The 13,620-nt window shown below is 37.5% G+C and overlaps 1 protein-coding gene across 1 annotated transcript; it reads right to left on the bottom strand.

Moving 5' to 3' along the window:
* Positions 1 to 1,089: 1,089 nt before the first annotated feature.
* LOC149277558 (exocyst complex component 5-like) lies at positions 1,090 to 13,459 on the bottom strand. The gene is made up of 17 exons (XM_089502756.1): positions 13,433 to 13,459; positions 11,665 to 11,759; positions 10,678 to 10,825; positions 7,941 to 8,135; positions 7,484 to 7,548; positions 6,470 to 6,608; positions 6,140 to 6,184; positions 5,906 to 6,046; positions 5,200 to 5,282; positions 4,084 to 4,293; positions 3,529 to 3,676; positions 3,162 to 3,270; positions 2,902 to 3,022; positions 2,715 to 2,801; positions 2,039 to 2,147; positions 1,732 to 1,947; positions 1,090 to 1,278 (listed from the first exon to the last, which is right to left on the bottom strand). The coding sequence occupies exons 1-17, from the start codon at positions 13,457 to 13,459 to the stop codon at positions 1,090 to 1,092; spliced, it is 2,127 nt and encodes a 708-aa protein (XP_089358882.1).
* Positions 13,460 to 13,620: the final 161 nt, after the last annotated feature.

Below are 13,620 nucleotides of genomic sequence, written 5' to 3'. Positions count from 1 at the left end.
TGTTGGGAAATGTCCTATTTTTTTGGCAACTTACGCCTGGCATTAAGGCATTTCTGAAAGTATTTTGAAGCACTGGTTTATGAAATATATAACCTAAAACACCTCGTTAAAGCAGCCTGCTATGCAACTAATATAAAACAACCAGCTCTGGCATAAATGGGGATTTGGTTTCTGTGTCAGGGTGCAGAAAGAATATAAACTATTAAAATACGTTGCCCTGTTGTGCTTAACATAATGTTTTCCTAAACACCAATACATTCAAAGTTGGCCATCATACTAGATTTGTAGCATGCCACATTTTTGGCCAACCCTCACAGACGATGATGGTGGTGGTGGGGAGTGAAATCTGTGCCACAGGGTACCTGTAGAAAAATAACTCTAGCTCATCAGCAACTAACAGTTTCACTAGTTTAGGTTAAATAACCAAGAAAAAAAATATAATTTTTATGGAGAGGTTAATGAGCTTGCCAGATCTGAGCAGGATTCACTTTTGTGTTTGAGATGTTCGGACATTGTACTAAACACTGGGGTGATGCTTTAAATATAACCCATCAGCCAAAAAGCTAGTTAAACAAGAACAAGGGACTGTTAAAGAAATGAAAAAGTGCTGCCTAACTGTGTTAACTTTCCTACGTACAATTTCCCTTTGGTGGGGGGGAGGGCATATGGCCATGAAAATAAGCTTATGTCCCTTACTACAGATCTGTACCACACACCATTTTCTTACAATAAAAACAATCAGTTTTTTGATAGTGTTTATAAAAGCAGTAATGTTACTTTAGAGGTTAACAAAGCAGCAAATAAGTATGTCCCCGTGCTGATCACGTCTACCAGGAATAAATGAGGAGTAAAAGGAAGAACCTTCTTAGCTTCCGTATAACGGGCGATTGAGGGGATCGAACTAGCTTAAGCTCTTTCGTGGACAGAGAAGCAGGAATTGTAGTTGGTTAAATATGGCCTGCCACATTTTTCACGGTCCTCTACAAAAAGAAATCCACCTCTACGTACTAAGGAGTGACATTCTGTGCTTTCTTTCTCCCAGCCAAGACTTGGCTTTGGGGTAACATAGCTCCTCTCAAAGTCGAGATCTTAGCTAAAGTGCCGGGCAAGGCGTGAAGATCTGTAGTCAGCTCGCAGTTGTACAAAGGAATGCAGGATGTTCTTGTCTAGGTTAGCAAGTTGTTCACCTGAGCAAACCTGCTTTAAATTGTCTGGAGCAACAACCAATAGGTTGCAAAGGGAGTGCAGAGCATCAAAAAGCTGCAGCACAAGTGCAATCTGCAAGAGGAGAAAAAAATAAAACACCAGAATTAGAACACAAGGATTTTTCTTTTAAAATAGAACTTTTAAATATAAAATTCACCTATTGGTTATGTAAAAATGTGCAAATTCTCCAACACCTACATTTCATACTCAGCAATTGCAACCTTATTTAACCTGAAACTTTTTAAAATGTAACTGCATCCTAAGTCTCACCCCTTGTTACCTGGATGTAAACCATGCCACAGGCTAGCGTGGCCCTATAATTCTGAAACCTGCTTTATGTGCCCTCTTTAAAATGGCACTTTTTAAACTAGCTTAAGAAGGGGAAACCTACACTTATAGGATCATAAGTGGTTCATGATATTGATGTCTGAGGATTGGGTTTGGCAGATACTGTGTTTTTTTTGCTGTGGAGAGCTCAGCAGATGGATGGAAAATGTTTCTTGGTAGCCTTTATTATTTGCCCACCTTGAAGTCCTTGGCACATTTCCTGTATTCTGCAACATCACAGATTGCCAGCATCCCCCCCATCGAGCTGTAGGAAAATTGCTGGAGATGCTCATATATGAGACGGTGGAATCGCACTCCCAGTTCCATAAGCACGGCATCAACATTCTTCCCATCCATGGAATTTCTAATTTTTTCCACTTGCTTCCGGACGTAAATGCAAACTTTTGCACAAGCCTAAGATTTGACATTGAAATCTTATGGTTATAAAGATAAATTCATTGAATAGCTAGAACTTCACTACAGGCAAAAGGAATAAAATACTTACAGTAGTATACTGAATTAATACATTATTTTCATCTTCTGGTTTGAAATCTGTCTTTTTTTGTTCTGCAGCTAAAATTTGTTTCATCTGCCCAATCATACAATTTAGAGTCCTTGAAAAAGCCAGAAAAATTACACATTAAACATAATTTCTCCTTCTACGACAAAATGTAATGCGCACAAAATAATGTAGGTATATACTGTACAATAAAAAGACAATGCCAAGTGTAAGTGATCAAACTATCAATAATATACATCGGATATAAAGTATATCCGAGCCATAAATAATTTTTCTACCCTTTGAAGCAAAACTGCTATATTTGCCCTAATAGAAACAGAATTTGAGGGCAGATTAAAAACAATTATGCCTATCTAGACTGCCTATATTTTCAGTATAATGTTAGGCATATCCTTGGCATGTTTCTGGTAGGTTGTTCCATTTGTCTACCACCCTTACAGAAAAATAATACATCCTTACATTACATCTTAGCCTGACCCTTTAGTTTTACATTATGACCTTTTCTTTTCTAACATTTCCCCTCATTTGAAAGTATTTCTTGGATCAACATAGAAAATATTGTTTTAAAATGAAAGATTTTGGAAATGTTAGAGTTTTGCTTAATACTAATACAGAAATACTAATACAGAACTGATGCTTCATTAGATTTGCATGTTCTTACCGGTCTATACCATTATCTAGTTTCACCTCCATTTGCTCTATTATATCTTTTTTCTTTTGAAGACACTCTGTAAGCTTTGGAGATGAGCTGCATGAAATAAGAATATATGATAGGAAGGATGCAATGATCACAGTTACAAAAGTCATGAGTTATGTTATAAGAATATCTGCCAACTCTATACACTTACCTAATTAAAGGCATGAGATGATCATTGAATTGTTTATCAAATAAATGGAAAATGGTGTTGGCCTGATGTACAACATCAAAGAAATATAAGCTGGCATTCCTTGAATCTGGAGAAGGAATTGCTGGAACACACAAAACATTTAAAAGAAGACACTTACACCGCCCCAAAGTGTCAAATCTAAAACTTTTACATATTAAGAAGATTGACAATTTACATTCCTTTCTTTTAAAATAAAGTTACAAAAAGTTGAGAATTCTTACCTACTAGTCCTATTTCCAAGGCATAATCAATATGTTCAATGCATAAATAATCCACTAGAATGGAAAATATTCGAAATGCATTCTTCGGGAGATCAGAAGGATCTGAAAGCTAAAAATATTATGTCATGTATCAACTTAATTGAATATTGTATTATAATAAAGGACCAGAAATAGAGAAAAGGGCGGAGAACGAAAAAACAAGTATAATGAAAATTCAACTCAAAGTTACTTTGTGAGGATGAAAAATGTCCATCAAGTTCATGCTAATTTTGTAGAGAAAATGGCAAGAAAATCATGTTACTCCAAAGGAAGATATATTAACACACTGAAGTGACTATAAAGGCGCTTTTTGCCCTGAAATACTCACTTTATGACATCTTTCAAAGGCATGCTTGGTTTCTTGCAGTAAGTTCACCACGACGTCTTGCGACAAAAACGTCTCTCCGTGTGTTTCAATACTAGGTCCTAAAGGCAGGTTTGTACGCTGCCTTATCCTCTCCTTAAGGTCTTGAATTCTACAGAATTTTTTTTGGGGGGGAGGGAACAATCTACATTATTTCTGTTTTGCCTGGTGCTGGATAGAGTGCATCAGTTAAAAGAACAGTAAAATATGCATTGAGTTGATGGAGAATATTTTCACGTATAAACCCATCCTTCCATAAAATCAAATTCATGGTGTAAGTTCAAACTCATAATAACAATAGATAATGGCATTTAAATGCACTAAACAGCGTGCACTAAAGAATCAAAACGATGACCTAGATTGTAAGTTCCTGCCGGAAAAGAGCCCTTCATTCCTCTTGTATCTGTATGTCAGTTGCTGGATTGTACTTGTCGTTATCTGTAACATTTTCATCTTGTACAGCGCTATGGAATCTGTCAGCGCTTTATAAATAAAGTATAATAATAATCTAATTCTTACCCTCCGGTTCCGATCGACCTCTTCTGGTGGTTCTTAGAATCGTAATACCGCTGTAATATCGCTGAACTCCTACTTCTTAAGTAAGCAGTCTCTACGTCGATATAGTTCTCCAAGTAACTGATAAATATGGACTTTATCAACTTCGATAAGAATGTCTGCTTATCGGTTCCCAGATTGAACTCCATCAGTTTACTAGACAGACTGGTCGTTCTGGAACAACATACATTTGTTAATTATGACTATAAAGTAGTATTTGAGATCAACTAGATGATATAGAAATCGTTGTTGTACCTTGACCATTAATTTCTCTAAGATGGAATATGAAGAAGAAGGAAAATGTAACAATTCCTCATTATAGTATTTTAATTTATCCCTAATTCTAATCCTTAAACATATTATGTTAGCCCACTTTCAATTACATTTCAAAAATGACCTCCTATTACACGGTGGTGCTCCTGCTTCCGTATCGCATGTTCTAAATATCTTCTCTACCCTCAAGGATATGTGAGGTTGTAAACAATCTTTAGCACTCTAGAGGCACCTTTGCAGCATAACAGAACAAAGCAGAGCCCAGACAATTAAGAGAAAATTTGAATGAAAACAACTCAAAGCAGCTTGGTTCTGTCCCTTTAAAGTTTGTGGACTGCCAACAGAATCCAAAATTGTACCTTATTGCCAAGGTAGAACGCAGTGTAAGTGTTTGTCCTGAATGTGTGATGAGCATTTTTGCAGCAGGCATGGCAGCGTGGCATGCCAGAAATGAAACTCTGCCCCATAATTCACGGTAAGAAGAACAAAGAGGCAAACTTTGATTGAATAAATGAAGGTGGGGACCTAAATTGCCAAAGTGGACGTAACCTAAACCAGTCCAAGACGGGTGACCTCTCTTTGCCCTTAAGACAGCAAAATATAACATCCCTTTATCTCTGCACGTGTACAGTCTCCATTAACTTATAGGCAGCAGAGCTGACAGCTGATTGTGATAGCCTGTTTATAGATAAAGAAGCCACAAATCAGTATAAAACATAAAAGGATCAAAGTAATCTGTGTTCCCAAATGAAACAAAATGTAGAAAAATAATAAAATAGAAAAAAAAGAAAGCACAACCGCTCATACCTTGTGTACAGATCATAAAGATTCTTTAGATATTGTTCTGCATCTGATTTTCTACATTCTTCCAATTGGTCTTTGACAAAGCTCTGAAAAGGAAGAACATAATCATAGCTGCCTTTAAGAAAGCATATTATTTGAGTAGAGGTGTAACACAGAGTACTGTGTCCTCTTCACGGCAAGCAGTGCTGGTGGCTCACTACTCATGTATGCGTCTTGTTTTGATTTTAAATGATTCCCTTTAGGAATATTTCCTTGAACACGGGAAATCAGCACTTTTATCATCAACAAATAAACGCAAGATGCCACTCTTGCACAAAAATATGCCAGTGGCATGATAACAAACATGTTGTACACATGCAGTAACAAGTAATAAAGACATTAGCATCAGATGACACCAAAAAATACATTGGGGGGACCCCTATGCCTTGAAACCCCCACTGCACCACATGAACCTATGGCTACTGATGGTACGCTAGTCTGCCAAGCAGGCTACGAGGAGGGCCTTAAGCTTCCCATATAGCTTTTTCCATACAAACTGCAGGGATGAAGCTAGGTTATGGGTGTTATAAGGAATACAGGAACAGTTGATCTGTAAAAATATCTCAAAAATATAAATTCACTTAGGTTTGAAAAGGGTTACTAGGAGCCTCTGAGCATGGGCATTCATATTCACTAAAAAGTCAATGAAATATATTAAAATGTAGCATACCTGAATCTCTGCTTCAAAAATGTTTTGAATAAGTTTGGCGAGGACGATTTCTGGGTTGCTAAAAACATCACCGACTTCTTTATTCACGCGTTGGCATAACAAAGCAGCATTTTCAAAGATATCCCCCTTTAAGTATGCACCCTATAAAAAAGGCATCATTCATATTCTTTTGTTTTAATGAACAACCCCAGAACAAAAAAAGCATTTTCTGTTGCGTTAAATAGTATAAATTACCTCCCGACACTGATTAATGTACACATCCACACAATGGGAATAGCCCTGTTGAGAAAACAGAAAAGCAAATGCAGTTTAATATTTTTTGTGGGGATGTAAAGTAAAAAATAGAAAACAGTGTTTTCCATGCAAGACTTACATGTCTGTTATGATTGAAATATTATACCAAATAATCTAATTTAACATTTTTTCCCGTGTTAAATAGGTTACTATTCCATAGAACTGTGACTGTTATAGCACTCAGTAACATAATTTCTTCGATTATAGCCACTATATTGTGGTTTTTACACGCATTTACTACCTCGGGATATCTCTGTTAAAAGTTTGTACCTTAAAGTGAAGTAAAACAGCTGCCACTTCTCTCATACGAGAGATTTCTCCTCTCCTCTGCGCACCTGTGAACTCCTGTATTAACTGATGCTCCAAATCGTGATATTTACTTGCAATTTTTGATTTCACTTCTGCAAACCTGAAAGAAAAATTTGGATCACAAATAAAAATCAACAAAAGAGATGCCATTTTAAAATACTTGTGTTAAGTGGGTAATCCAGCCACTTTTAATGCACATGGTAACAGAGAGTCGTCTTTAAATTTACTTTTTTTTTTTTGCATGTAAGTGCATATAGAGATTCGTGACAATCCTCTCTCTGTGTTTTCTCTCTGTACTACCCCCCCAGCTATTTCCATTGCAGGAGGCGCATTTGTCTGAACACGTTTCCAGTGCATGCATTCTCAACACCAGCCACCTCCTGCACTCGCTTGTGTGAGTCTAGTCTAACGATACTTTACAGAGACAGGAGGTTAATGTTCTCCCATTGATTTTAATAGAAGAGCTCTCTTTGGAGTGAACACTGGATGCAGCTTCCCACCTTTGTGGTCCAAGGTTTGGTGTTGCTGATTGGCTGCTTAAAGCAGCCAATGAATGGCAGGATAGAGCTCCCATTGCAATCAATGGAAGCGCTTAATATGCATTCACACAGAGGTCTTGTTAGATGTGCTGAACACATCTCCTGCATGGAAAATAGCTCAGGGTGGGGAATGGGCAGAATTCCCTCATGCATTTGCAAGGAATCATTTAGCTATCATACACACTAAAGTGCCTATGATGGCTGGAGTGTCCCTTAAATACATGCATTCTTTGTATGGGGCTATATGATACATTAGACCGTCCCCTTAATGTATGTTAACTTTCTCAGAATACACCAGCAGCACCAGTGACTTCTAATACTAGACAATAAAAGGGGATAATAGACTCGGCTTTAACATGCAAATACAAATTAACAAATACACCGTAATTCCTAATTTCAGTTACATTTTATTAGAACGAGGGGGGGGGGGACTTACCGGTCAAATGGCAGCTCCTGTGCAATGAGATGCAATTTCTGAATTATATCAGCTGCTTCTTTTATCTACGAGAAAAATAAAAAGTATCTGGATCAAACAATCATTCTGGACCATACCAGATGGAAAGCCTTTTCTCACACAGAATATCTTAGCAGTGGTCATGCCATGCAAGAACCATTTAGTATTGTTGCACAGCTGAAATTTTCACCATGGAACATGCCTATATAAAGGTTAGATGAAACCATGACAAAATGCCAGGTTTAACAAAAGAAATAATGTTGCTTTAAGAAATGAATGTGTTCAACATGGTAATATTGTTAATCCACACATGCAAACAATTGAAGTTTAACAAGGTCATCTCTCGACAGATCTAACTTTTGAATGCAGTAACTCATTGCAATCAGGGCAATGCGGTTTGTCATCTAGAGCCACTTAATGCCTTGCCAGCAGCTCTTACCTTTTCAGGATTGATAAAAACATCAGATTGTAAATTCCCGTCTAGAAATTCATTAAAATAGGTCATCAGCTTCTGAGCTTCCACGGCACGTTGGCGCGGTGTGTTTACTCCCTCCAGCTGGTCACCAAGATGGCACACCTTAGTGGCTACATAGCTGATGTGTTCATCCAGCTCTTGGAAATGCTGGAAAGCAACCTGGAGAATCGATATTATAACAATAACATTAAAATAATATAATTAAGTACACGCTGTGGAGGGCTGCCTAGGAATCAAAGGGGGCAATTAACTTTCCGAGTCTTCTTTCCTAAGACAACTCTGTATATTCTTTTAATTCACAACAATTAATTAGCCAAATATTGTACAAAATACTATAAATATTTGTGATGGCAGGGACAGAAATCCTTTACCAGGCCGGTACAAAGACCTCATAGGAAAAGCCTTTTGGTGTGTTATTTAATGTTTATTTAGTCAAAATTGAAAATATAGTTTTTAGATACATATATGATTATACACAGGCTTATAGATGTTAGTGGTCGAGATTAAATACATTATTTGTATCTTCCTTCTCATTAACAAAAACTGTTGCTTGGCAGAAAGGACAAAAATAAACCATGATTTGTTTTGTGTTTGCTGTGTTCGTCTATGAAAGTTGACAAAAGCCTTATTTACGCCTATTTAAGAGGCTAGAAAGGAGCAGCTGCAATAAAAAGTTCTTATACAAAAGGAGGTTTATCCCTTTGAAGTTCTAGCCTTCAATGAAACGTAATTAGCAACATCATTCATTTGCTGTCAGGATATTTAAATTTAAATATAGATTTATAGGGAAAGAAAAACATTTGTAACTAAAAATCTTTAAATTTTGGACACGTACAAAAAACTATTGCACAGAAATATAAGTAATGTAAATAGCAGGGATTTGCAAAATTAAAGGTTATGAAAAAAGCACTTCTCTTTTACAAGGGTGATATGTAAAGAAAAAAGGTTTCAGTACAGAGCACTATAGTATGAAATATGTATTTACTAAACAACACAAGAAAAGAGTTTAAAGGTGCGTTTCACTACAAATATTAATTGCTAGGGTTGTAAAATGGTAGTTCCATTAAAAAAAAAAAATCCCCTTTGAACATTAAATCCTATGCCAGGGGCGTCCAACATGCGGCCAGGGCAACCGATCTTACGCGGGCTGCACCTCGAGCCCTGCTAACTTACCTGTGGGAGGGTCTTCTGTACTGCATAAAGGAAGCAGAACCTAGCAGAGTTCACATGACTCTGCTCCAGTCCTGCTTCCTCTGTGCAGTACCAGAGAACGCAGAGGGAGGCCGTGCCCTCTGCTGAAGTCTGTGAGCGGCATCGAGGAGCTGCAGTGCAGGTAAGGGGGTGGGGAGGGTGTTTGAATGAGTATGCATGATTGAGGGAATGAATCTGTGAATGAATGAGTATGTGAATTAATGAGTGTGTGTGTGTGATAGCATGGATGTGTAAGTGCTGGAACCTAGGCATGATGGGACTGTGATTGCTGTTAGCAATCACACTCCTATCATGCCAAGTCAGCCAGTACATGCTGAAACCTAGCTAGCTGCCCCCTTGTGTATTGATGCTGCCAGCAGTATGGGGTCTGCACATCACTTACAGCCACCCTGTACCAGTATGTACTGGCTGACTTGGCATGATAGGAGTGTGATTGCTAACAGCAATCACAGTCCCATCATTGCTGTTAGCAATCACACTCCTATCATGCCAAGTCATATTGCTAATTTTTTTTGTCCAATTGTGGTGTGTTACCTACTTTTATTAAAAATGTGAGTTTTTATTATTATTTATAGAGGTGGGGGGTCATTTTGGGTTTTGGCTAAGTGAACTGTGAATGTTTTGGTCCAGAATTTTCATTTTGGTGCATCCCTAGAATAAATAGAAGTATTTCATTTTTAATTATCCTGAATTTGTAGTCACAAACCTTTCTAGGCCCAAAAATCAGTGAGAGGAAAAGTAAAGGTTTTGTGTCATTTACTTTATTTTAATCTGCATATTTTATTAAAGGCCATATTTTCTCCCAGTGAAAAATGAGTGCGGCCCTTGCACGTATACAATTCTGATGAAGTGGCCCACTGCAGAAAAAACTTGGACACCCCAGTCCTATGCTGTATATAGTAATATATTTTAGCATTGACAAAATCATGGTTTTCTCTCCTTTATCTGCAGATCTGGAGGCTGCTATTATTGCCATTTGTAATATTTTGGTGATCTTTATGGCAATGCTAGCGATGTCCATTCCTCCATAGTCTTGCATTAGTCGGGTGTCAGGCCGAGCAATTCCATTGTTTACCACAAGCATAAGTTGTCAGGTTTTTGTCTGGTAAATGGGGCTACCATAACAAAGCTAGAACTCATAGAAACGGCTAATAAGAATGGTGAGAGTTCCACTTTAAGTAAATAAACAACAAAGTAACATGTAGGAAACATATTTTTTTAATAGAAACAGCCTATCGATGACTGCTTTTTGGCAATATAACAAAAATGGCATTCTGGGCAAAATATATGAACGAGACAACTTTACATGATTGAAGAATTATTGCTGGGGAGGGTCGGGCGTTGAATATTAGTAGAAATGGTGTATCTAGAGCATAAGTATTCAGAAAATCCCTTTACTCATCCATCACTCATAACCCAAGAACTAAAGCTCTTCTTTGAGCTATGAATTAACAGACAAGTCTATTGCGTCATGACATTTTTTTCTTACCTGGTTGCTCTTCTGTAGTTCCTGCACTTTTTTGGCAAACTCCTTTGCTTCTTTCTGGCACTGATGCTCTAATTTTTCTACTTTTCTCTGAATTCGTTCATCCATCAACTTCAGCTCTTCAATGTGATTTACAAACTCTTCCAACAACCTAATAATATAGATAAACCATTTCAGATTCTACTTCACTATTGTGGCGTTTTTCTGTGATATGAAAAGCTTGTTTTATGCACTGTCCTCCTGAACTGTTTCTGTAGGCCAAATTATTATGCTATATACTACTAGTTATGTCCCATCTACCCATTGTACAGCGCTATTGAATTTGATGGCGCTATATAAGACAATAAATAATAATATGAATATTTATATAAGCGCCATCTATAGACAGATGGTATTCCTTTCATTTAAAGCAATGTTGTATTATATTTTATTTTTCCTTTTATTATTGCGCACGCTGGATTTGGAGTTTTTGGCAGTTTTGGAGGATTTGTGAGGACGCGGCTGCAACACATGGGAGGATTTATAATTTTTTTTATATGTTATTTGTTTTACAATACACTATTAAGGAGTTCATTCTGCACTAAGTGATTTTGATTTGCTATAAGCTTATATTGATGTACGATGCATAATGCTGGTTCTACTGACTTCAGGATAAAATACATGTCTATGTAACAAAAATGAAAAAAGTAACCAACACTTTGTAATATTATTTATTTAATTTTTTTATTATTATTACCCATAATATAAAAACAAAATTGTCCATAGAAAGCATATTCCGAATAATTCAGTAGTGAAATATTATAAGCGTAATTGTTTTGATTATTCAGTACAACCAACATAATTATAAAACACACTGATTTAAAAAAACAAATTATTTAAAATCAGCGTGTTTATAATTATGTTATGAATAAACCAATTATTCAATTTACTTTGAATAATTGTTATGGCTTTGGGTTTCTCTCAATTTCTAAAACATAAGTTAGTACTTACCTTTTTGGATCAAACGATTCCGCCCCTCCTCTGGATCCACCGCCTGGCGTTCTCCAAGCCAGCCGCTCAATATATTCATCGGCAACAAACGGCTCCTGTGAATACAAAGAGCTTATTATCTGAACACGAAATAAAGGTTAAAAAAAACAAACAAACAACATGAAAGAAGATTCTGAACACCGCGTGCGTAAAAGGTTGTTGATGTTAGCACTTGTGTTTACATACTAGAAATCAACGTTGTGACTATGAATTCTGGCAGAATATTCCAAATATTAGTAAAGTATAATGGACCATCAAGCCTATTCTCGGAGGGAAGCCAGTAGGGTTTCCTTGGGGAAGAACAAAAGCAATTAAATGATGACATTACAATGCAAACTACCAAATCTAATGTGCGTTGCAATCTAGAAGCAAAAATGTATTCTAAAATTGAAGTCTTGGTTTGCTGCCCCAAAATAGGATTTATTTTTCTTCTACCTCTTTGTTCCAATCTCAAGGTGCAAGATCAGATTCTCAATACTGCAATAATGAACTGAATCCTTCCAAACCAATAGTAATTGGATTATAGCTCATGTTTCTAGATATTACATGCCACACTATAGTGAAAGTCCAGTTTAAATATAAATATATTAAATATAGAGATGACCTAAGGTCCTGTACCTAGATTAGGCTCTGTTTGGGGGTTCTGAAGCGGTTTGCCAGGCATACACTTTTACTGTAACTGCCAGCCCTACATCACCCCTTTTGTTATACAGCAAACTGTAAAGCATCTGATAATAAGAGCATTTATGATAACGGCAAACTTTAATTTTTATTATGTTATTGTTGCCTTAAACTGACACTTATTAAATAAATACAAGGTTAATTTTACTTGATTATACGCTGTCTTTCCTAATTATTTTTAATACTTGATGGACAAAAAAATCCATTATTTTCCCAAAAGCATAATTCAAAATGTGTCCCATTTCTGTGAGTATGCCTTATCTCAGATGCTTTGACTGCAGACTGATATAGCCAATATTATTCTGTAGGACGTTACTAGAGTCAGGCATTACGTGGGTTAACTTCCAGTCCCATCATTTTCTTAGAAAACACACTTTTAAGCATTTCTTATTCCCAACAGGCTATATTTACTCAGAACAAATCTGGCTCAAAGTACAGTACGCTGAGTAATCACCATGGAAACGGACAGCTGCACATTTGTCACTTTGAGCTATATTTATTCAAAGGAATTCAGCTGCAACGCGTACAGGAACATACAGAATGACAGCTCTGTTACAACATGCGCAGGTTCAGTACCTCCAAGCGGAAAATAAATAAATACATTGGAAAATTGTGCAAGTGATCTCAAGTAGATATTTTCAGCTGTAAGTTTAGTAAATACTGCGACGCAGGAGGATACAGGATGTGCAGCCCTGCTTCGAATCGTTACTCTAAAGATGCAATGCAGTCAGCACTGGGGGCCATAGCTTTTACTAGCACTCAAGGCAACTGAAGCAACCCCTCGCTCCTTCCCCATCTCATTACCTGGCCAAGGACAATAGAAGTTGCAGTTGAGTAGGAGTACCAGATGTGTATATTATATGGGGGGGGGGGGGGCTGAGAGCTGTGCTACGCAGGCCTGCCTGTAAATAATGGTGGAAGAAGAGGCCTCCTATTAGTGCAAGGAAGTTTACCACGTTTCACGTTAAAATAATCTCGTGACAAGGCCCAGTGTGTGCGGACTTAGTTGTCACAGGCCTTGTTTAGGGTAGTAGGATGTGGGACCCACCTCGAAAAGTTCCGCCGTAGCAGCCATTCTGTCGGGTGGGCGGCACCGAGAAATGGACAGAGGAACGGTCGTGAATCGGTGATATCCAGGCACGTCAACCCGCACTGCACCGGCTACCTCTCAAACCGAGGACGGAGGCCATGTAGCTGCAGAGCTGACAGTCCAGAATCAGAGCGCCGCCATTGTCA

Source organism: Sceloporus occidentalis, unplaced genomic scaffold (assembly GCF_023333645.1).
Source record: "Sceloporus occidentalis isolate IW3139 unplaced genomic scaffold, rSceOcc1.0.p SCAF_210, whole genome shotgun sequence".
NCBI lineage: Eukaryota > Metazoa > Chordata > Lepidosauria > Squamata > Phrynosomatidae > Sceloporus > Sceloporus occidentalis.
Note: the sequence above shows the minus strand (reverse complement) of the source record. Positions and strands in the feature narration are given on the sequence as shown.

Excerpts from the sequence above, each read along its gene's own strand:
- LOC149277558 (XM_089502756.1), bottom strand. The coding sequence starts at position 13,459 with ATGGCTGCTACGGCGGAACTTTTCGAG. Across the intron at positions 10,826-11,664 it reads GAATCGTTTGATCCAAAAAG|GTTGTTGGAAGAGTTTGTAA; the intron begins GTAAGTACTAAC and ends CTATATTATTAG. Across the intron at positions 5,283-5,905 it reads TTTTTGAAGCAGAGATTCAG|AGCTTTGTCAAAGACCAATT; the intron begins GTATGCTACATT and ends CTTCCTTTTCAG.